The 24,425-nt window shown below is 39.6% G+C and overlaps 2 protein-coding genes across 2 annotated transcripts; one reads left to right on the top strand and one right to left on the bottom strand.

The window, feature by feature from the left end:
- Nucleotides 1-3,960: 3,960 nt before the first annotated feature.
- On the top strand, nucleotides 3,961-4,275 carry LOC130977255 (uncharacterized mitochondrial protein AtMg00810-like). Its single transcript, XM_057902194.1, has one exon. It carries the CDS (start codon nucleotides 3,961-3,963, stop codon nucleotides 4,273-4,275), a length of 315 nt encoding a protein of 104 aa, XP_057758177.1.
- Nucleotides 4,276-6,274: 1,999 nt separating this feature from the next.
- Nucleotides 6,275-12,218, bottom strand: LOC130967344 (MND1-interacting protein 1-like). Its single transcript, XM_057892160.1, has 2 exons — nucleotides 10,289-12,218; nucleotides 6,275-7,108 (listed from the first exon to the last, which is right to left on the bottom strand). Exons 1-2 carry the CDS (start codon nucleotides 12,023-12,025, stop codon nucleotides 6,584-6,586), a joined length of 2,262 nt encoding a protein of 753 aa, XP_057748143.1. The 5' UTR covers nucleotides 12,026-12,218; the 3' UTR covers nucleotides 6,275-6,583.
- Between the last annotated feature and the right edge of the window lie 12,207 nt (nucleotides 12,219-24,425).

Genomic DNA, 24,425 nt, shown 5'->3' with positions numbered 1-24,425 from the left:
GTTGATTCTTTGAGGAGGGTAGAATCTTGCCAAAAATTTGTTTACCACGTCTTCCCAATTCGTTAAGCTCTCCTTCGGGAAGGACTCCAGCCACTTAGATGCTTTGTCCCTGAGTGAGAAAGGGAACAAAAGCAACCTATAGACATCTGGATGAACGCCATTAGACTTCACAGTATCACATATTCTTAGGAAGGTGGTTAGATGTTCATTGGGGTCTTCTTGGAAACTTCCTCCAAATGAGCAATTATTCTGAACAAGGGTGATGAGCTGGGGTTTCAATTCAAAGTTGTTGGCATGTATGGTGGGCTTTTGGATGCTACTTCCACAATTTCCTGGGTTTGGATTGATGTAAAAGCCTAGAACTCTCCTTTCTTGCCCAGCATGATTCACAGGGCCTTCTCTGGCATGGTTGTGAGCTTCTTCTTTATGGTTGTTTTCCATGTTCTCCTCCATGTTTGTTTCAAAGTACTCTTCCTCTTCCTCAACACCAACAACTCTTTTCCCTCTTGCTTCCCTCCTCAATCTATGGAGGGTCCTCTCAGGTTCGGAATCAAAGGAAGTTGAAGCTCTGCTTCGCTCCCTATCATACAACTAACAAAGCACACAGCAAGAAAATAAATGAAGTGATTATTCTTGTTAGAGTGATTGTTAGTGTGAGTGGTGCAAATTATCAAACAGTTAGTGGGTTAGTGAGCAGAATTGTAAGTAAATTCAAAGAAAAAGAAAACAACGAGGGGATATGGGATGAGGAAGAAGATTAATTGAAACTAAGAGTAAATGACTAAGCAAATTAAACAATAAAAAGAAAATGCTCAATCTAGTGAACTTCCAACTTAATCATTGTCGATACAAAATTAATCCCCGGCAACGGCGCCATAAACTTGATGCACGAAAACTTGTCTCTCAACAAATTTCCCTTCGGCAAGTATACCGAATTGTCGTCAAGTAAAAACTCACAATAGAGTGAGGTCGAATCCCACAGGAATTGATTGGTCAAGCAACTTTAGTTGGAAGAGTGTGCTAGTTGAGCTAAACAGAATGTAATTGAGAATTGCAGGAAATTAAATGGCGGGAAAGTAAATTGCAGAAAATAAAGTGCAGAATCATAAATGGGGATTTGGGAAGATGGACATGGAAATAAATGGCAGAAAGTAAAGAGAATGGGTAAGATTAGAGATGGGGATTCATTGGGCTTAGGAGATGTTGCATTCTCCGGATCAAGTTCATTCTCATCTCTTCCTCAATCAATGCATTCATTGATCTCCTTGGCAATCTTAGGTGATTGGATCCCAATTCCTTGGCAATCCAATCTCTCTAAGCTTGAACAATTGCCCAATTCCTTGATTTAATTGCTCATGGGAAGAGATGAAGTGTGGTCACTGATTATACCACATGTATTTCCAAATCAAAGTGTTGGGAGGATTATATATTACTATATCCGCCCAAACCCCAATTTGGTCCAACATGAGAAAGCATTTCTAGCATGATCTCCTCATCCCTTTTCCAAGGCACAGAGGAGATCCAATTATGGAGAGTTTCTTTTCCAAGACAACTAACCAATTAGATTAAGATCGAAAGCCTTCTAGTAAATCAAGAGAAAAGAAAGAAGAAGAAGAATGAAAACTATAATTGATCCATCAAATTACAACAGAGCTCCCTAACCCAATGAAAGGGGGTTTAGTTGTTCATAGCTCTGGAAATGGAAATGAAAAAGGGTAGAACAGAATACATGCAGAAAGTAAAATATACAGTGTGTAGTTCTCCATAGTGCAAAAGCTTCATAATAGTTCAAAACTACTCCTATATATACTACTCTTCTTGATCTTCTAGTGAGTTCTTCAAGTCTTGGATATAGGCCTTTGATCTTGAGTTGAAGCAGTTACAATCTTCAGTGGGCTCAGCTTTGTTTGCAGAAAAAGTGTGAGTTAGGCATGGGCGTTAGTTAGGACGTTAGTGGCGTTAACGTTAAGTGAGGATGTGGGTTCGAGAACGTTAGTGACAATCACCTTTTCCACTAACGTTCCAACCCAAAATGATCAACGTTAACTTCAACGTTTATGGCAGTAACGTGACCACTAACGTCGCCTCTTGGTCCTTCGCAAACGTTATTGGGAATCACCTTTTCCAATAACGTTGCCTTGTGCCCCCTTTCCCTACGTTAGAGTTCACGTTAGTATAACTAATGTGATTCTTAACGTGGGCATGCCTAAGCTTCGAGAGCGTTAGTGACACTTACCTTTGTCATTAACGCTCCAAACGCTCCTTCTTCCCATGTTAGAGTTCACGTTAATTGGATTAACGTGACTATCAACGTGGTGGTGATAGCCATCTCCAACGTTAGTGACAAAGGTGAGTGTCACTAACGTTGGCCTATCATGCTTGGCTCCACGTTACTCTTCACATTAGTGGTCTTAACGTGACCACTAACGTTGGCACTTTCTTCTTCCTCCACGTTAGAGTTCACGTTAACTAAGTTAACGTGACTCTTAATGTGGCTAGTTATGCCAATTTGGAGCATTAATGGCATTCACCTTTACCACTAACACTGGAGCTCCCTTTTCCTCCACGTTAACTACCACGTTGATGTAGTTAACGTGGCAGTTAACATGGGCTATGATGGCTTCGAAGGTGTTATTGGCGATCACTTTTCTCATTAACGCTACAAGCTTCTTCCCATTCCACGTTAGTGGTCACGTTAACTAGATTAACGTGGCTACTAACGTGGCTCTTCCTTGCTTCCTTTGTCCTGAAATCAAGCAATTAAGGTGCATCAAAGCTCTGTTCCAAATCATGAGATTATGCATCATCAATTTTATCATACAATTCCTGCCTAATCCTCATGAAATCATGTAAAGTTCACAATAATTGCTTGAATCAAGGTGTAAGTGTATTTTCATCCAAAACTTGCCTATTTACTAAGAAAATGCATGAAACTACCCTAAAACAGTAAAGAAAAGGTCAGTAAACTAGCCAAGATGCCCTGGCATCACATCTAATCATAAAATTCTATCTGTGGCTATTGCATCCTTCATCGAGCCCAAACACTATGAGGAGGTTATTGCACACTCTTGTTGGAGAGAAGCTATATCAGCTGAATTGAAAGCGTTGGATATGAATAACACTTGGTCTCTCACTCCTTTACCTTCGGGTAAGCATGCCATCGAATGCAAATGGCTGTTTAAAACAAAATCGAAGCCAGATGGGAGCATTGAACGACACAAGGCTCGATTGGTAGCAAAGGGGTACACACAAACACCCGGGTTTGATTTCTTTGACATTTATAGTCCAGTTGCTAAAATGGCAACTTTGAGAATGCTTTTAGCAATTAGAGCTGCAAAAAACTGGCATATACAGCAACTGGATGTCAACACAACTTTCCTACATGGGGACTTAGATGAAGAATTTTACATGAAGATCCCTCAAGGCTTTACAGTGCCGAAAAGTAATCTTGTGTGCAAGCTTCAGAAATCCTTGTATGGGTTGAAACAAGTTAGTCGGCAATGGAATGTAAAGCTTACAAGCATGTTGTTAGGCCTTGGATATACTCAATCAAGACATGATTACTCTCTCTTTACTAAGATGGAAGATGATCATCTCACAACCGTTTTGGTTTATCTAGATGATCTGATTTTAGCAGGCTCTAACTTGGCAGAGATCAATTTTCTAAAGCAAAAGCTGGATGAGGCCTTTAAAATTAAAGATATTGGAGCACTAAAATACTATTTAGGTTTGGAGATTGCAAGAGGATCAAAGGGTATCACTATGAATCAGAGAAAATATGTCATTGACTTGCTTGAGGAATTTGGCATGATAGATTGCAAATCAACTTCTACTCCGATGGACTATTCAGCAAAATTGGCAAAAGATAGTGCTCCAATCTACTCAGATGTTCCCCATTATAGGCGATTAATTGGAAGGTTAGTTTAATTGACCACAACTAGGCCAGATATCGCTTTCGCAATGGGGAAGTTGAGTCATTGTTTAGATTGTCCAACCCAAGCTCACTACACAGCGACTTTATGTGTGCTTAAGTATCTCAAACAGTCACCAGCCACTGGCTTGTTCTTTGCTACATCCTCAAACGTCTCTCCAACAGCCTTCTCGGATGCCGATTGGGCAGCCTGCCCCAATACAAGGCGGTCTGTAACTGGTTACTGCTTCTATCTTGGCAGCTCCCTTATATCATGGAAGAGCAAAAAGCAACCCAATGTGGCTCGATCATCCTCTGAGGCGGAGTATCGCACACTTACTCTAACTGTTTGTGAGGCTCAATAGATCTCCTTCATCCTTGCCGATCTCCACCTCCCGGTTACAAAGCCTATACCCCTTTATTGTGATAGTCAATCTGCACTCTACATAGCTGCCATACCAGTATTTCATGAGAGGACGAAACATATTGAAGTCGATTGCCATGTTGTTAGAGAGAGAGAGCCATTTTTGGTTTAGTGAAGTTGCTTCTGATTTCCACCAAGGCTCAAGTTGCTAACATCCTCACCAAACTGTTATCTCCAGGACCATTTCAAACATGTTTTTCCAAGTTTGGATTATACAATATGTACACTCCAAGCTTGAGGGGGAATGTCACTTGATTCCGTCATTACAATCTGTCTTCACATCTTCTTCTTTTATTTTCTTATGGGTTATCTAGTTAATATGGCTTTTCTTATAGTATCAAGTTGCAGTTTGTCTCAAGCTACAACTTGAGGGAGAATGTTAGTAGAGTACATATATGAGTACATGTTTGTTAGTAAAAAAGTTAGTGAGAAAGTATTGATAATTTTGTAATACTCAGAGTAAAGGTGAATCCCTCACCTCCTCTGTCTTTCTTCAAGCCTCTCTCTTCTTCTTCATCCCTTTTTAATTTCTTCTTCTCAATGGCAAAGAACACAAAATTTAACACCGCTTAAACAGGTGTTGGGATTCAAATCCTGCCTTGTGCTTCCAGCAATCCATTGGCCAGCGACAAATCCTTAAATGGAGCTCCAATCCGTGACAGATTAACTTTTAGCATGCGAGAATGAAAGATATCGTGAAAAACAAAAAAAAAAGAAAAACATGAACCTCCCTTCTATGTACTAAAATAAGATAACAAAAAATATGATTCCAACCTGAATCTATAATCGATGGATAAGTAAGCTTAAAATTCTACAAGATTGAATCAACACTTTGTAGTTTGTACGAGTTTATCTCACTTGCCCACTGACTAACAACTAATTACTTGAATAGGAGCATTATTTCGATATAGGCGTAATAGATTGAAATCCAGCACGCATCTAGCCCAATAAGCGTTCAAATCACAAAAATTCGACCTAGGCCCAATACCAGTTGGCCCAATAAGAAGGGACCCTCAAGGACCTAGCCGACTGGTGAGCAAGATACCATTATTCTCCCAGGAATCTCACGCCCGAAGCAGTATTCTCCCAGGCACAACTGAACCGTTATCACCTAGACTTAGCAAACAAATTGAATAACTATCCGATAATCAACAAGAGATCAACTACTCACGAGAGCTCTGTAATTTAACTCCCAAACAGACTGGCTCATCGACCACCATATAAATACCTTCATATATGAATTCATTTCAATTATCTAACACTTGCTTTATCCCTTACTAGCTTAAACAACAAAATTTCTTAGACTGCATTTGTTTATAATCACAGGATACTGGAATATGAATACAGTGATAGAAAATCATGTTTTGCATATAAGACAAACAAAAACTGAGACACAGAATTAGTATACTACAAAGATGCTGGACGAAGACAATTTATTTTTTTTCTTTTTTTCTTTTATTGTCACTATCAAATTTTTATAATTATAGTTTTTACCATCCTAAATTTTGTTTGAAAAAAAATGAAGATAAATTGGAATTTTTATTATCTATTTTATGTTATATTCAATTTATCATTGAACAAAATACAAAAATATTAATTTTTATATCTCTATTTTTTATGTTCTATTCTCAATATTATATCTTATTCTATTTTCAAAACCAAATGCAGCCTTACAAATATTCTCAACCAGTCATGTTTTCGTAAGTTCTAAAGTACATCCCACGCAACAATATACGTTTAAAGTCAAATTAAACTTAGAAGTTATTCATAAAGGAATAAAATTTAACTAATCGGATACGAGGAATGCCATACAAATATAACCAAACAAAATGCATGTCCAATTATAAAAACAATAGATTGTATTGAAGGTATTTAACTGACATTTTTATCACTGTTTAGACAAGTGAATAGAAATAAGCGATTCTTAATAAGTTTAATCTTTAGACTGTTTTTCAAACCAAAACTCTTATTCCTTATATTTTCAAGCCAAGGCAGGAACCAACAAAATTACAGACGTTCCAAGATACAGTGTAATGCCAAGAGCCCAAGACTTTGCCTTTTATTTACACAATAATAATTATTATATAATTAATATATAATAATTCCTCAACATGCTAAGTTCTCACTGTATGCAATGTGAGATCATACGAGATAAGTAGTCCCAAATATTAATTCCAAAGTAATAATTGTAAAAATTCAAAGCTTATACCTGGTCATTACCCATTGAAACAAAAAAACTGTAAAATAACCTATGAGCTTGCACCAAACACCCGAATTCGCTGTTGGATCGGAACCCTGCAGCAAGGACAAGCAGCCTTTCCCTTTCTTCCATACTCATCGCCGCAACCGGCACACATAACTTGGTGTGCACACGGCAAGAAAACAATGGAAACTTCATCTTTCATGCATATAATGCATTCTCTGTTGCCATTGACTTCCTTCTCCGAATAATCCTCTAGATTATTTAGTTCTTGAAGTAGCTTGGCAATTGTATCTCTCTGGGGCATTGCGCCCTCAGAGTTGCCACCAACAGGTGAAGCAGCATTTGACTGATGATGCAGCTCGGCAGACTGTGCAGACGCTTTAAGCCGTGAGAGCTCTTGCTCAAGTCGCAGTAGATCGTCCTTGTGGCGCTGGAAATCTATCTCAATCTTCAGACGTAGAGCCTCGAGTTTCCTCTTATTATTAGATTCAGCTGCTTCCTTAGAGTGGCGCTCCTCTTCGATTAGTGCTGAAGCTTCCTCTTTAGCCTTCACCTCTTCTTTCCACTTAACCTGTCATAAGTCATTATAGAAAATCAATGGTTTAACTATGTATTAGAAACACTAAACAATTTATTTGACAAGTGTTTTTGCAGAAACTTAAGTTTTCATAGCATGGAATTCAGCAGGAAGGACAACGAAACCAGCACAAATACGTTCTATGGAGTTAGAAAAACAAAATAAAAATAAAAAATTCAACAGCTAAATTGAGAGGGCTTGATGAAAAACCAAGATTTAATAATGAGCAATAATAAGATGATAATCCCCCAAGATTATAACACTCCATAGTTGTACAATTTAGGATCCTCAAGAACTGAGAAAATTTACTTTTCAAGTGGCAACTCAATAACGAAAAGTAGGCAGGATCTCTTACCTGATAACTGGATTGGGACCAGATCTTAAGGTAACAAAAATGATCAAGGCTAGAAATAAACAGAATTACTGAAGTAGTTCATTCGATTAATTGAAATTAATTCAATTCCATGAGTTCCAAACCTAGTACGTCAGTACAATACAAGAGATTTCAACTTAGGTTGCATTTGTTTACAGGTATGAGACACTAAGACAAGGACATGTACACAAAATCATGTTTGGCAAATGAGACATAGATACAAACATTGTGTCCTAAGACATTGAATTAGTATATTTTGTGTCTTTCTTGACAAAAAGAACACAGAAACACTAGTAAGAAAGACTTATTTTTTCATTTTTCCTTTCATTATTCCTATCAATTTTTCATAATTAGATTTATATCATTAAATTTTTCTTTCTAAATTTTCTGTATAGATAAACATGAAAGTAAATTAGACTTTTATAATTTGTTGTTTCTTATATTTAGTTTATCCCCAAACAAAATACAAAAATACTAATTTTTGTGTCTGTCCTTTGTGTCTTATTTTCAGTGTGCTATCTTATTCTGTTCTCAGAACCAAACGCAGCCTTAAGGGACAGAATTTGATGTTTAAGTTTATTAGCATAACAGAGAACAATGACAAACGGAGCTACATTCACAGAACCAACCATTGCAAGGTAGGAGAGCCAGCTGAAGGCCATATATATGCCACACAAGAATCTCAAACTTCTGATGTGGATCTTGAGTCCCATATAAATGCCAAACAGAAATCCCATGTCCATCATGTCCATCCTAACACACTCCTAACAAATGGGTAGATTCAAACTGCAGAGATAAATCTCACGATACAACTGAGAGGTGATGCCATTGAGTTGGATTGGTTAAATATCATGAATATCCGTAACATGTCACGAAATAAATAGCCTGATACCAAACAAGAATATAAAATAGAAAATAGATGGGCAAAGAGATATGTTAATGGTTTCTTCAAGTTAGCTAAAAACAAATGCATTTATAAGAGCTAGAATACCTCAGACATATGAAGTGAGCTAATGAAATAAAATACCCTCAACTTTTCCCAATAGACAACGCTGGCCCATAGATCATGACTCATGAGTATTGATTTCTATTTCCTTTTAAAAAAAATTGAATTTCCAATAAAACCGCCTAAAAGGAATCGAATAAGTATATATTATGCCGCATTATCTTCTTTCCTAAATTATCAGGCAGTTTCTTGGTCAAGATTAAATTAAATCTGATTTACAATTATTCATTGTACATGGAACATATTTAAAGAAAAATCTATAGCACCAATCCCAGACTATTGAATACCATCTCCCTTCACATAATTCAGGAATTAAATGTTTGTTTTACACTTCTACCCTCACTCAAAAATCCGTGTTTTACGCTGACTAAAGTCCAGCTGTACGATGCATCCACTTATTGAGGGAGAGTTAGATTCACTGCCATCACACAGGCAAATTTTTAGGGTTTGTCGCAGCACTCACGGTTGAGGAAGATGAAGCCTCTGTATGCACAAAATTAGGGATTTCCAATCAGTGTAAAGGCTGTTGCGGTGTCGGAATCACCCTGCCCGCAATGGCAACCACAATTGCAGCAACACCATGGCAACTGTAATTGCAGCAACACCATGGCGATCTACAACATGAATGGCATGTTTTGTTGCAAGTTTTTTTGAATTTGAGGGTCATTTTGGTAATTTAGAAAACTCTAAAAGCAAGATATCATCTTTCTCAGGAACCTTCACTCAGAAACAGTCTCTTCCTCCGGCACCAACCCAAAAATCTCTTCTATCTTTCTCGGAATCCCTCTCTTCTGCACTGGGTGCTGCCAGAAGAGCCATCGGCGGCACGCCAGGCACCACCATCTGACTCCATCTCTTCTTCCTCCATCTCCTTCTTCCCTCTCTGCCGTTCTCTCTGCTGCTGGAAGTGCAGTCAGCTCAAGGAAGAAATGAAGCCGTCGCCACTGCAGATCACAGCTGCAGATCATCGCCGCAGATCACCACCGCTGCTTAAATCTGCTCCCTCTGTCTTCTCTCTGATTCGTTCCTCTTTTTCCCCGCCTGTTCGAGTGTTATAGACCTCTCTTCTTCCATCCTTCTTTGTCTTAAATTATAAGCCGCTCTTCTTACATCCTTTATTTCCATTTACAAAGGTAACTACTCATTATCTCTATTTCAAGACAACCAATAGTTCATTTCATCTTTGGTGTTTTTTTGAGATTTTAGCTTTTGACTATGCCATAGTTGGTATTTAACTTCTATGTCGAACATGTAAACCAATACATATAAGCAATGCAATCTGTTATTTGAAATAATGAAAGAGGATATAGGGATGGGATACTTAATATTTTGATTGTTTTTTTCCCCAAGAAAAAGATCGCATTATCAACTATGACGCCAAACTTCAAGGGAAGTTAATGCATTCAGTTTTTAATTAAAACTAACCAGTCTTTGTCTTGATTCAATGTCAATATGGCAATAGCAACTAGCAAGTTGTGCGTCACACCAATCTAATGTTGGATTAGCACTTTCAGACTTGTGCTTGGCCCTAACCACAAAGCATTTGCAATGGGCATCAAGCCTCTCTATTACAGTTAAGCCCAACCATGGAGCTCACTTTCAGAGTTGAGCTATGCCTCATGGTTGAAACATTTAACTATAATTCTGAAGTGAGAGATTCAAATCTAATCAATTACCACAGTACAGTAATTCACCAAGCAAACATAGGAAAAAATCGCAAATCCTTATTTCAGCAAGTAACATTATTAATGTATAAAATATAAATAAATGAGGGGGATAGAGTCCGAGAACAAACCTCCGCGTCTTTTTGGCGCTGTCTAATCTGAGCCAAGACTTCTTGTGTCTCCGATATCTTTGCTTTTTCATCAGCAATCTCCTGCTGCAGCTTAGCTTTCTGTTTCTCCCAAGCTAGAAGCTTCTTTAAGCATTTTTTCTCCCTTTTTGCAACCTCTAAGCAAGCTGTCACGGACTCTGATGCACTTAACTTGGAAGCCTCCATCTCTGCTTTAATTTCCGCATTCTCTGTCTCTAGTCTCCTCACGGCTGCATTCGCACGGTCCACTTGACCACTAGCCTTTCTCAAAGCATTTTCCATCTCTGAGAGCCTCTTCATGGTGGTGTCCTCGAGTGCCTGTTTCCCTTTCTTCAATCTCTGAGTCTCCTCTCTTTCCATCCTCAACATCTTGAGCTCAGTAAGATCACTGCTTAGCTTTCTCGCAGCTTGCATTGCCTTCTGATGAGCCCAATCTTTTCGCTCCTTGACCTGTTTCTCAAGATCCTTGATCTGATGAAACAAAGTGACTATCACCTCATCCTTCTGATCATCCGCCACAAGCTCCAAATTCTCATCAAGATTAAGATCACGAAACTTACTCAGCACTGAATTCACAGCATCTTGGCTATCAACATTCTGAGATTCTCCCACCTGTCCAGGCTGCTCAACCAGTGCTTCTGCCCCATTCACAGCCGGAGAATCCAACTTCGACACAGCAGCACTACCAGAAAAGGCCTTCACCTGAGCCTGAGTCTGCAATTGCTTCGAATTCGCCCTAAAACCAGCAGCAAACGCAGCCACATTCCTCTTCAACAATGATTTCATTGAAGGCGAAAGATTAAACCTCTTAGGGAACTCAATATCCCTTTGCAGATGCAAATTCATCTCAGCAGCACCATAAGAGAACAACCCATTCGCCTGAAACCCTGAGCCTGCCCCATTCCCAAATCCCCAACCACCATGAAATCTACACAATGCAGGAGCCATAACACCACCACCACCAACCGCCGAATTGCCACCACCATCACCAACTACCACCGGATTACCACCACCTTCAACCGTGGCAGCCACAGTGGCAGTACTCGGGTACCCACTTCCCGGGACCGGAATCTCCATAGTGCTGGCCCTACCAACATGAAGATCACTCATTAGCAAACACCACATTGCATCACCTTTGCTCAAATGAGGCCTCACCTGTTGCAACAAACACACCATACCAGCAAGAGAATACTCCTCCAAGTGCCTCAAATCAGAGAAAGCAGCCTCACTCTCGTCCAAATTCCCACCATTTCCAGCACTATTATTATTATTGTTATTATTATTATTCAAGTAGGCTAACGAATTATGTAGTATGTTGGTGAGAACATCCATTCCACCGTAGCAATGGCCGTTTTTCAAAATAGCTTTGACCGCAACGTCCTCATCGTAACCCAAAGCGACGAGCTTGGAAACCGCTTCGTTGTAAATGAATTCGAGGTTCTTCAAGAGGATCTCCTCCAACTGTTCCTCCGTGCAGTAACCCCAACCCGTTTCATCGGAGTTAGGGTTCGTGTTCTGGGTAGAAGAAGGTTCGTTGTTGTTGTTGTTGTTGTTGTTGTTGTTGGGAGGCACATGGTGATGGTACCTGAAGGGCTTGAGGCCAGACTCAGCTATGGATTTGGAAATCGGGTCTCTGTCGCACGAATCAGAATCGGGTTTCGATGATGATCGGGGCCTCCGATTCGCTCTGATGTGCTTTTCCCTCACAGTGCAACCCATTTCTTTCTTTTTGTTCTGTTTCTCTTTTTTTTTTTTAATTCTTTTCTGTTTTGAATAAAGGGATTGGAAAGGAGTCAAGGGGGTATTGTGATCAAAATTGAAACTTGAGGAAGAGAGAAACACAGAGATTCATGTAGATGAGGAATTCAGGATCGAAGCAGCTTGAAGAGAATAGAGCGAAGAGAGCAACGGAGAACACATCACAACAATAAACATGTAATTGAAGAAATTTTTTTATTTATATATTTTGGAGTTTCTACCCATAAGTTAAAAAGTAAATTTATTCACGAACAAATAAAATTATCATTTTTATGTTGATTTTTCTAACAAAACTATTCAAATCTTAAAAAATTATTTAAAATTTTTAATTTTATTTTTAGCCTATACCATCACTTTTACTTAAATTCTTTATCATTATTTTCATCTCTAACCACTATCATTATTGTTGTCATTATCATCCACAAATCCTTTTCTTTACCACCACCTTCAAGCAATAGAGGAAGAATTAAAAAAAAAGCCAAAACAAAAAAAGAGTTAGAGAATGACTAAAAAAAGAAGTTACTCATTGATATTAAAATTTTTATTTTGAAGAGGAGGAGTATTCAGATTCAAAATTTCACATTTAAATTCAAACAACAATATCTCAATAGAATCATATTATTACCGATTCAGCAACATAACCAACAAAATTGTAAACACAAACTCAAATTCTAACAACGAAAATGGAGCATTCAAATTCAACAATCATAAATCTACAATTCAATAATAAGCCAGGTTATGGAGATGCAGAATTAGAAAATGAAGTAACAAAAATTTAAAATTTAAAATTGAAAAAAACCACGACAACGACATATTGCTAAATCTTCGAACCCCTCAATTCCTGTCTTGAAACTCCGTGAGCAGTGTTTCAAGGTCGAAATGTTGGTGCAGAGGCTGTTGTCAGAGATGGTCCCAATTAGAGTCCATGACGTTCTTGTAAAAGGCAACATAAAGACCAAGAATTGGGTCATCGAAGCAGAGCTCAAGGGAATCGAGAGTGCCACCACCATGTAGGATCTCATGCTTATTTGCGAAGGAAAGGCAGAGAACGTTCACGACCCTCGTTGATGGAGTAACAATGGTGACGAACACAAATCTTTGGGTAAAGACGGCGATGTGCACATATCTTGTCGCCGCTACTACTGGAATCGCTACTGTCAAGCCACCACTACCGTCACTCTATTTCTGTCTTTGCCATGGTATTAAAGAAAGAGACGGTGATGACAGTGGTGGTGATGACGGCATTGATGGTGGTAGTTAGAGATAAGAGTGGTGGTGAGAAAGGATTTGGATGGTGGTAGAGTTTGGAATTGAGGGAGTGGTGGTGTGAAATAAAAAGAGAAGTTAGAGTTAGGTTATATCATAGGGTATTTTAGAGATTTTAATTTAAATTATTGGTCTTGATGTTTGGAAGATGGTTAAGCAGGCATTCTCCGATGTTGCTCTTGATTCGAGAATGATGGAGACTTTACTAGTTCTTATTCCAAAGGTTGAATCGTCGGTATCTATCAAAAAGATTTCAGGCCGGTTAGTCTCTGCAACGTAGTTTACAAGATCATAACGAAGGTCTTTGTTAATAGGCTTCGTCCTCATCTTGTAGAGATTTTTGGTCCGCTTCAAGAAAGATTTATTCCGAGACGAGAAACTCTTGATAACATCATTATTGCTCAAGAGGTCATCTGCTTTATAAAGAATACTAAATCAAAGAAAGGCACACTGGCCTTTAAGATTGATATGGAGAAATTTTATGACAGAGTTGACTTGAGATTTTTAGCCCATACCCATAAGAGCTTTGATTTTTCCAATCCTACAATTAATTTGATTATGAATTGTGTTACTACTTTCTCCTTATCTATATTTTAGAAGGGGAATCATCTGAATGGCTTTACTCCTAGCTGGGTTCTTAGACAAGAAGACCCTACGTTACCCTATCTTTTTGTGTTGTGTATGGAGAGATTGGCATGCTTTATTAGTCACTAGATTGATTTGGACTTGTTGGAGCCAATTGCTGTTTCTAGAGGGGGACCAAGAATATCCCACTTAATGTTTGCGGATGACTTGCTTTTATTCTGTAAAGCTACAAAGAGACAAGTGCAAAATGTGATGTTGGTTTTAGAGACTTTTTACAAAGCATCTGGGATAAATATTAATGTGGAGAAGTCTAAAGCGCTTTGCTCCAAGAATGTCTCTGCAACAAGAAAAGAGCTTTTCAGTGGGGTGTCCTCTATCATATTTGTCTAGGACTTGGGTAAGTATCTTGTTGTTACCCTTAGCCATTCTAGGGTGACCCGTTCAGCTTTCAATGGTATCCTGGATAAGATTCAGGGTAGACTAGCAAGCTGGAAAGGGAGTTTATTCAATCAGGCAGGTAAAATCTACTTGGCTAATTCCGTTGCAACCACTATTCCCATGTACCAGATGCATGTCTTTATTTTTTCCAAAGAGATCATTAGTAAACTGGAGTCTATGATGAAAAACTTTCTTTGAAAATGTCAAGTAGATGGAAGAGGATTGAATCTTGTTAGTTGGAAGGTACTGGTTACTCCAAAAAAATGAGATTTGGGGATTAGAGATCCTTATTGTGTGAATATTGTTCTTCTTGGGAAGCTAGTTTGGACTTTTTTTCCATCAGCCAAACAAGTTATGGGTCCAATTGTTGGATGCCAAATACCGATCATCTATATATGATTATTTTAGTTGTCTTAAGAACAAGGGCTCTCCCATTTGGAGGAGTCTTTGCAAGGCTTGGAAAGTGTTGAAGGATGGGTATGCTTTGTGTATTGGGAATTTGAACCAGAATTTTTTGTTTTCTAACTGGAGGAGAGAGGGGCAATCATCTAATGAGATGGATTATGTTCACATTTCTGATTCGAACCTCCGAATACAGGATATCTAGTCAGTTGGTAGGTGGCATTTAGATACTCTTTATTCCCCTTTATCTCAAAATTTGAAAGGTAGTATTCTTTCTTACAATCCAGATATGCAAGCAGGTCCAGAAGTGGGTTGGTATTAGTCTGGGTTTACTGCCAAAGTCTATGATTCACGTAACGGTTACTTGTGATTGTGTAAGCAGTTGTTTAGTTGGGAAGAGCAGGAGAATTTGCTTTGGCTTTGGCACCATCTTGTTCTGAAAAAGCACAAGTATTTGGCTTGGTTGTGTCTTAAGGAGGCTCTTCCTACTGCAAGTTTTCGCTTCAAAAGAGGGATGTCGTCATCAAATAGGTGCCCAAGATGTCTTTCTAGTTAGGAATCGGTTTTATATTATATTCGGGATTGTCCAAAAGCTCAGCTTGTATGACATAGATTGGATATTTCTTGTCATCCTCTAGATTTAAAGAACTGATTCTTGTATCATAGCAGAGAGCATCCATTCATGTTTTTTTTTTGGACTCTAGTGGATATGGCGAGTAAGAAATAATGACATCTTTAATCTTCATGAGACTTGGCCTCCAGAAAAAGTGATTTGTCTGGCTTTAGCTTCAGAAAAGGAGCTTAGGAGTATTCTTGAATTACAACGTATGTCTCTCCCCTCTATTCTAAGTGGTTCTTAGAATACTCCATCCATTGGTACTTTCAAGATTAATTGTGATGCTAGTTATCCTGATTTTGGTGATAATGTTGGTTTTGCTTGCATTATTAGATATTGTAATAGGAGTTGGCAAAGGGGGTGTTTGGGAATGATCAGGAGTAATAATATTCTTTAAGAAGAATTATTTACTATTTGGAGAGGATATCTCTTAGCATGGGATGTGGGTCAACAAGATGTTATTTGTGAGATGGATTGTATGGAAGTGTTTAATCTTATTACTAATCACCAAGATAGTTTTGGGTTTATTAATCCATTGGTGCTCAAAATAAGGGATATCATGCATTAGAATTGGTGTGTTGACTTTTGTTTGATTATGAGAGATGCAAACACAGTGGTAGACACCATGACAAAGATAGCGGTGAGGTTACAACTTCATCAAGTGGAGCTTCCTTCGCCTTAGAAGGAGTTTAAGAGTACTCTTAAACAAAATTGTCCCTCTATCTAAGCAGTTCCTTTGTTTTTTTTCTTTTGTTTAGCTTATTTAAGTTACTAAAAAAATAATTTTTTAGGGTTCGGGTAGTTTTGTTAGTAAAAGTCCATCTTTCATGGGTAGAAATGGTAGTTTTGTTTATTCGTGAGTAAATTTGCCAGTATTATGAACTTTCATGGGTAGAAATGGTAGTTTACTCTATATTTTGAAGAGTAAAAACACTTTTCAATTCTTAACTATTTACTCAATGCACATTGTGACCATAACAATTATAAAAATACAAATTGGTTTTCACCCATCTTCATATTTATTCAATCCAGTCCCTGAAACCGGTTGGCAGTAGGTCACACGCTGACATCTCGAATAACGTGTTCACGTGACTTTGTCTCCTTCCTAATATGGACAAATCTTCCCTGAGTCCCTCAACCATCCAGCGTAATTCCTCCGCCGCTTCTCCCACTGGCTTCTCCCTCTCCCTCTCCCTCCTTCTCTCCTCCCCCTTCACCACCTCCTCCTTCAGCTCCAAAACCCTAACCTCAACACCCCCAATCCACTTCACCTCTCCCTTGGAATCATCATCAAAATTATCACCACCATACTTATACTCCTCCTCATCCTCATTCTCATCCTCATCACAATAATCATCGTCATCAATAATATCATCATCAGAACTAAAAAATCCAAGGCTTCACAATGAAACCACTTAATTAAAACTATTTTTCGCAATCAAGGAAGGTGAATGAATATCCCCAAAGACTTTCTTGTAATAAAGAAAATTCTCCCAGTGATTGAGACTATCAGACCAGTTGAACGAGTGATCCGAGAAAGCTTGGATCTTTTGCTTGACGCCGAGGTACAAATGGCGCATGTTCTGGACCTTTATGAACATGTCACACCATGATCACGTGAAAGGGAAGGGATCGCGGTAGTGGTGGTGGGAGTTGACATGGTCAGCGACGGGCTTGAACTTCTTCTCACGGGTTTTTAGCTTAGCAAGGGTGCTGAAGCGGAGTAGTTCAGAGTACTTAGATAGAAGGGTTTGTTCCTCGTGCTCCGACCATTTCTTGCAATGTGCTTCGTTTTAGATTGAAGATGGAGGTTTTTATGGCGGCGGGAATTTAGGTGGAGGGAGATAGAGTTTTGGAAGGAGAAAAAGGAGGAGGCAGCGGAGAGGGAGTGGAAGAAGTGATGGAGAGATCAGATTGGCTAGTTGAGAAATTGAGGAGTTCAGGGCAATTTGTCTCTATTACAAAGGAGACAAAGCCACGTAGACACGTTACCTAACACGTCAGCGTGTAACTTGCTGCCAACCGGTTGTAGGGACGTGATTGAACAAATACAAATGTGGGTGCAGACCCATTTGTGTTTTTATAATTGTTAAAGGTACAATGTCTATCAGATAAATGGTTAGGTACCGAAAAAGGACTTTTATTTTATTTTGAATAATAGAAATGTTATTGATCAAGGTTTTTTCTTTCACAATTAGGGGTGTTCGCGGATCAGATTAGATATGACCAAAATTATGATCAGATTCACACTAAACACATCAAATTATATCAAATCTAATACCCACAATTTTTATGCTTGAATCCGATCCGATCCGCATTTGAGGATGCTGGTCAGATATCGAGTATCAGATGTACCTACAAAATAAAAATATATTAAAAAGGCTTTTTTTTTGCAAAGGTGGCACTTTATTCATTGAATAAAAAAGGAATACATAGTGAGTCTTTTGTGGACAACAAATTAAGAATGTCAAGAATACTCAAAGAAAAGAAATATCATAACAGAAAAGAGAGAAAAGGTAAAGGTTCTGGTGTCTTCGTCTAGTGGCTGTGAATTCTTCAACTAATCTTCTTGCCTCCTCCATGACTTCCGGTGGGATTTTCTCTTTAGCTTCAAAGAGTTTTTAGTTTTTGGCTATCTAGATTTTTCAAAGTGTGAAAGCTATAAGTCTAATTATTTCTTCACTTTTTTAGTCCCTCTTTGCTTCTTGGATACTCTTCAGCCACAACTTTTGAAATTTTTGCTTGTCCTCGCCATCATGTGTTGTTTCAGGACTGGTGCGCGAAATTGTGAACTATACTTTTTCACAACTCTCATAATCCCTGGTAATGGCTCCAAAAACTTGGTGCGCTCAATACCATGGCATTACACAACTTCGCACAACTAACCAGCAAGTGCACTGGGTCGTCCAAGTAATAAACCTTACGTGAGTAAGGGTCGATCCCACGGAGATTGTTAGTATTGAAGCAAGCTATGGTCATCTTGTAAATCTTAGTCAGGCAAACTCAGATATATATGGTGATGAACGAAAATAACATAAAAGATAAAGATAGTGATACTTATGTAATTCATTGGTAGGAACTTCAGATAAGCGCATGAAGATGCCTTCCCTTCCGTCTCTCTGCTTTCCTACTGTCTTCATCCAACCCTTCTTACTCCTTTCCATGGCAAGCTCGTATAGGGTCTCACTGTTGTCAGCAGCTACCTCCCATCCTCGCAGTGAAAGCTAATGCACACACTCTGTCACAGTGCTGCCAATCACCGGTTTGGTTCCCTCCCCTACCGGAATAGAATAACTCTTTTGCGTCTGTCACTAACGCCCAGTAGGTTACAGGTTTGAAGCACGTCACAGTCATTCAATCATTGAATCCTACTCAGAATACCACAGACAAGGTTAGACCTTCCGGATTCTCTTGAATGCTGCCATCAGTTCTTGCCTATACCACGAAGACTCTGATCTCACGGAATGGTTGGCTCGTTTGTCAGGCGAGCACTCGGTTGTCAGGCGATCAACCATGCATCGTGCAATCAGGAATCCAAGAGATATTCACCAAGCCTCAAATGCTTGTAGAACAAGAGTGGTTGTCAGTCACTTTGTTCATGAGTGAGAATGGTGATGGGCGTCAATCATCACCTTCATCATGTTGAAGAACAAGTGATATCTTGGATAAAGAACAAGCGGAATTTGAATGAAAGAACAATAGTAATTGCATTAATACTCGAGGTACAGCAGAGCTCCACACCTTAATCTATGGTGTGTAGAAACTCCACCGTTGAAAATACATAAGCATAAGGTCTAGGCATGGCCGAATGGCCAGCCTCCCAAAGAGGGTTCAATCATAAAAACATGATCAAAAGATTCTCTCTAATACAATAGTAAAAGGTCCTACTTATAAGAAACTAGTAGCCTAGGGTGTACAGAAATGAGTAAATGACATAAAATCCTCTTCCGGGCCCACTTGGTGTGTGCTTGGGCTGAGCAATGAAGCAATTTCGTGTAGAGACTCTTCTTGGAGTTAAACGCCAGCTTTGGTGCCAGTTTGGGCGTTTAACTCCCATTTGGGTGCCAGTTCCAGCGTTTAACGCTGGGATTTCTTGAGGTGACTTTGAACGCCGGTTTGGGCCATCAAATCTTGGGCAAAGTATGGACTATTATATATTGCTGGAAAGCCCAGGATGTCTAATTTCCAACGCCGTTGAGAGCGCGCCAATTGGGCTTCTGTAGCTCCAGAAAATCCGCTTCGAATGCAGGGAGGTCAGAATCCAACAGCATCTGCAGTCCTTTTGAGTCTCTGGATCAGATTTTTGCTCAGGTCCCTCAATTTCAGCCAGAAAATACCTGAAATCACAGAAAAACACACAAACTCATAGTAAAGTCCAGAAAAGTGAATTTTAATTAAAAACTAATAAAAATATACTAAAAACTAACTATATCATATCAAAAAACATACTAAAAACAATGCCAAAAAGTATACAAATTATCCGCTCATCACAACACCAAACTTAAACTGTTGCTTGTCCTCAAGCAACTGAAAATCAAATAAGATAAAAAGAAGAGAATATGCAATGAATTCCAAAAACATCTGTGAAGATCAGTATTAATCAGATGAGCGGGGCTTTTAACTTTTTGCCTCCAAATAGTTTTGGCATCTCACTCTATCCCTTGTAATTCAGAATGATTGGCTTCTTTAGGAACTTAGAATCCAGATAGTGTTAATGATTCTCTTAGTAAAGTATGATGATTCTTGAACATAGCTATTTATTGAGTCTTGGCTGTGGCCCAAAGCACTCTGTCTTCCAGTATTACCACCGGATACATACATGCCACAGACACATAATTGGGTGAACCTTTTCAGATTGTGACTCAGCTTTGCTAAAGTCCCCAATTAGAGGTGTCCAGGGTTCTTAAGCACACTCTTATTGCCTTGGATCACAACTCTTATTCCTTTCTCTTTTTTTTTTTTTCGTTTTTTTTTTCGAAATGCTTTTTCTTGCTTCAAGAATCATTTTATTGATTTTTCAGATCCTCAGTAACATGTCTCCTTTTTCATCATTCTTTCAAGAGCCAACATTCATGAACCACAAATTCAAAAGACATATGCACTGTTTAAGCATACATTCAGAGAACAAAAATACTGCCACCACATCAAAATAATTAAACTGTTATAAAATTCAGAATTCATGCAATTCTTTCCTTTTCAATTAAGCACGTTTTTATTTAAGAGAGGTGATGGATTCATAGGACATTCATAACTTTAAGGCATAGACACTAAGACACTAATGATCACAAGACACAAACATGGATAAACATAAGCATTAAAATTCGAAAAACAGAAGAACAATAGCAAGGAAATCAAAGAACGGGTCCACCTTAGTGATGGCGGCTCTTTCTTGCTCTTGAAGATCCTATGGAGTGCTTGAGCTCCTCAATGTCTCTTCCTTGTCTTTGTTGCTCCTCCCTCATGATTCTTTGATCTTCTCTAATTTCATGAAGGATGATGGAGTGTTCTTGATGCTCCACCCTCAGTTGTCCCATGTTGGAACTTAGTTCTCCTAGGGAGGTGTTTAGTTGCTCCCAATAGTTTTGTGGAGGAAAATTCATCCCTTGAGGAATCTCAGGGATCTCATGATGAGTGAGATCTCTTGTGTACTCCATCCTTTTCTTGGTGATGGGCTTGTCCTCATCAATGGGAATGTCTCCCTCTATGTCAACTCCAACTGAATAACAGAGGTGACAAATGAGATGAGGAAAGGCTAACCTTGCCAAGGTGGAGGTCTTGTCCGCCACCTTATAGAGTTCTTGGGCTATAACCTCATGAACCTCTATTTCTTCTCCAATCATGATACTATGGATCATGATGGCCCGGTCTATGGTAACTTCGGACCGGTTGCTAGTGGGGATGATTGAGCGTTGTATGAACTCTAACCATCCTCTAGCCACGGGCTTGAGGTCATGCCTTCTCAATTGGACCGGCTTTCCTCTTGAATCTTGCTTCCATTGTGCGCCCTCTTCACATATGACTGTGAGGACTTGGTCCAACCTTTGATCAAAGTTGACCCTTCTAGTGTAAGGATGCTCATCTCCTTGCATCATAGGCAAGTTGAACGCCACCCTCACACTCTCCGGACTAAAATCCAAGTATTTCCCCCGAACCATAGTGAGATAATTCTTTGGATTCGGGTTCACACTTTGGTCATGGTTCTTTGTGATCCATGCATTGGCATAGAACTCTTGAACAATCAAGATTCCGACTTGTTGAATGGGGTTGGTAAGTACTTCCCAATCTCTTCTTCGGATCTCATGGCGGATCTCCGGATATTCACCCTTTTTGAGTGAAAAGGGGACCTCGGAGATCACCTTCTTCAAGGCCACAACTTCATAGAAGTGGTCTTGATGCACCCTTGAAAGGAATCTATCCATCTCCCATGACTCGGAGGTGGAAGCTTTTGCCTTCCCTTTCCTCTTTCTAGAGGTTTCTCCGGCCTTGGATGCCATAGATGGTTATGGAAAAACGTAAAAGCAACACTTTTACCACACCAAACTTAAAATGTTTGTTCGTCCTCGAGCAAAAGAAGAAAGAAGGGAGTAGAAGAAGAAGAAATGAAGGAGAAGGGAGATGGTAGTGTGTTCGGCCAAAGAGGGGGGGAAGTGGTGTTTAGGTTGTGTGAAATTGAAGGGTTGAAGAAGGGTATATATAGGAGAGGAGGGGGTGAGTGGTTCGGCCATTATGGGTGGGTTTGGGAGGGAAAGTGGTTTGAATTTGAAGGGTGAGGTTGGTGGGGTTTTATGAAGGATGGATGTGAGTGGTGAAGAGAAAGATGGGATTTGATAGGTGAGGGGTTTTTTGGGGAAGAGGTGTTGAGGTGATTGGTGAATAGGGGAAGAAGAGAGAGAGTGATGGTAGGGTCCTGTGGGGTCCACAGATCCTGTAGTGTCAAGAAAAAGTCATCCCTGCACCAAATGTTGCTCAAAATCACGTTTTGAGCCATTTCTGGCGTTAAACGCCGGGCTGGTGCCCATTCCTGGCGTTTAACGCCAGGTTCTTGCCCTTTACTGGCGTTTAACGCCAGTCTGGTGCCCCTTTCTGGCGTTAAACGCCCAGAATGGTGCCAGACTGGGCGTTAAACGCCCAACAGCTAGCATTACTGGCGTTTGAACGCCAGCTTCTTCTCCTCCAGGGTGTGCTATTTTTCTTCCTGTTTTTCATTCTGTTTTTGCTTTTTTCATTGTTTTTGTGACTTCTTATGATCATCAACCTACAAAAAAGATAAAATAACAAAAGAAAATAATTAATTATAAAACATTGGGTTGCCTCCCAACAAGCGCTTCTTTAATGTCATTAGCTTGACAGAGGGCTCTCATGGAGCCTCAGAAATGCTCAGAACCGTGTTGAAACCTCCCAACACCAAACTTAGAGTTTGAATGTGGGGTTTCAACACCAAACTTAGAGTTTGGTTGTAGCCTCCCAACACCAAACTTAGAGTTTGACTGTGGGGGCTCTGCTTGGCTCTGTTTTGAGAGAAGCTCTTCATGCTTCCTCTCCATGATGACAGAGGGATATCCTTGGGCCTTAAATACCAAGGATTTTTCATTCACTTGAATGATTAACTCTCCTCTGTCAACATCAATCACAGCCTTTGCTGTGGCTAGGAAGGGTCTGCCAAGGATGATGGATTCATCCATGCACTTCCCAGTCTCTAGGACTATGAAATCAGTAGGAATGTACTGGTCTTCAACTTTAACCAGAACATCCTCTACAAGTCCATGGGCTTGTTTCTTGAGTTGTCTGCCATCTCTAATGAGATTCTTGCAGCTTGCACCTCTAAGATCCCTAATTTCTCCATTACAGAGAGGGGCATGAGGTTCACACTTGACCCTAAGTCACACAAGGCCTTCTTGAAGGTCATGGTGCCTATGGTACAAGGTATAGAAAACTTCCCAGGATCCTGCCTCTTTTGAGGCAGTTTCTGCCTAGACAAGTCATCCAGTTCTTTGGTGAGCAAGGGAGGTTCATCCTCCCAAGTCTCATTTCCAAATAACTTGTCATTTAGTTTCATGATTGCTCCAAGGTATTTAGCAACTTGCTCCTCAGTGACATACTCATCCTCTTCAGAGGAAGAATACTCATCAGAGCTCATGAATGGCAGAAGTAAGTCCAATGGAATCTCTATGGTCTCATTTTGAGCCTCAGATTCCCAAGGTTCCTCATTGAGGAACCCAGAGGAGAGTGGTGCACGCCCACTGAGGTCTTTCTCAGTGGCGTCTTCTTCCTCTCTTTCCTCTCCATATTCGGCCATGTTGATGGCCTTGCACTCTCCTTTGGATTTTCTTCTGTATTACTTGGGAGAGTACTAGGAGGGAGTTCAGTAACTTTCTTGCTCAGCTGATCCACTTGTCCTTCCAAATTTCTGATGGAGGACCTTGTTTCATTCATGAAACTTTGAGTGGTCTTTATTAGATCAGAGACCATTGTTGCTAAGTCAGAAGTATTCTGCTTAGAACTCTCTGTCTGTTGCTGAGAAGATGATGGAAAAGGCTTGCCATTGCTAAACCTGTTTCTTCCACCATTATTGTTATTGAAACCTTGTTGAGGTCTCTCTTGATTCTTCCATGAGAGATTTGGGTGATTTCTCCATGAGGAATTATAGGTGTTTCCATAGGGTTCTCCTAGGTAATTCACCTCTTCCATGGAAGGGTTCTCAGGATCATAAGCTTCTTCCTCAGATGAAGCATCCTTAGTACTGTTTGGTGCATTTTGCATTCCAGACAGACTTTGAGAAATCAAATTGACTTGTTGAGTCAATATCTTATTCTGAGCCAATATGGCATTCAGAGTGTCAATCTCAAGAACTCCTTTCTTCTGACTAGTCCCATTGTTCACAGGATTCCTTTCAGAAGTGTACATGAATTGGTTATTTGCAACCATTTCAATCAATTCTTGAGCTTCTGCAGGCGTCTTCTTCAGATGAAGAGATCCTCCAGCAGAGCTATCCAAGGACATCTTGGATAGTTCAGAGAGACCATCATAGAAAATGCCTATGATGCTCCATTCAGA

Source organism: Arachis stenosperma, chromosome 1 (assembly GCF_014773155.1).
Source record: "Arachis stenosperma cultivar V10309 chromosome 1, arast.V10309.gnm1.PFL2, whole genome shotgun sequence".
In the NCBI taxonomy this organism is placed as follows: Eukaryota; Viridiplantae; Streptophyta; class Magnoliopsida; order Fabales; family Fabaceae; genus Arachis; species Arachis stenosperma.
This window is presented reverse-complemented; position numbering and strand designations above follow the sequence as displayed.

What these genes read in the sequence shown, in the direction of transcription:
- LOC130967344 (XM_057892160.1), bottom strand. Translation starts at nt 12,025, where the DNA reads ATGGGTTGCACTGTGAGGGAAAAGCACATCAGAGCGAATCGGAGGCCC. An exon ending in AGCGCCAAAAAGACGCGGAG is followed by an intron (nt 7,109 to 10,288) that starts GTTTGTTCTCGG and finishes GACTTATGACAG; the next exon opens with GTTAAGTGGAAAGAAGAGGT.
- LOC130977255 (XM_057902194.1), top strand. Translation starts at nt 3,961, where the DNA reads ATGGGGAAGTTGAGTCATTGTTTAGATTGTCCAACCCAAGCTCACTAC.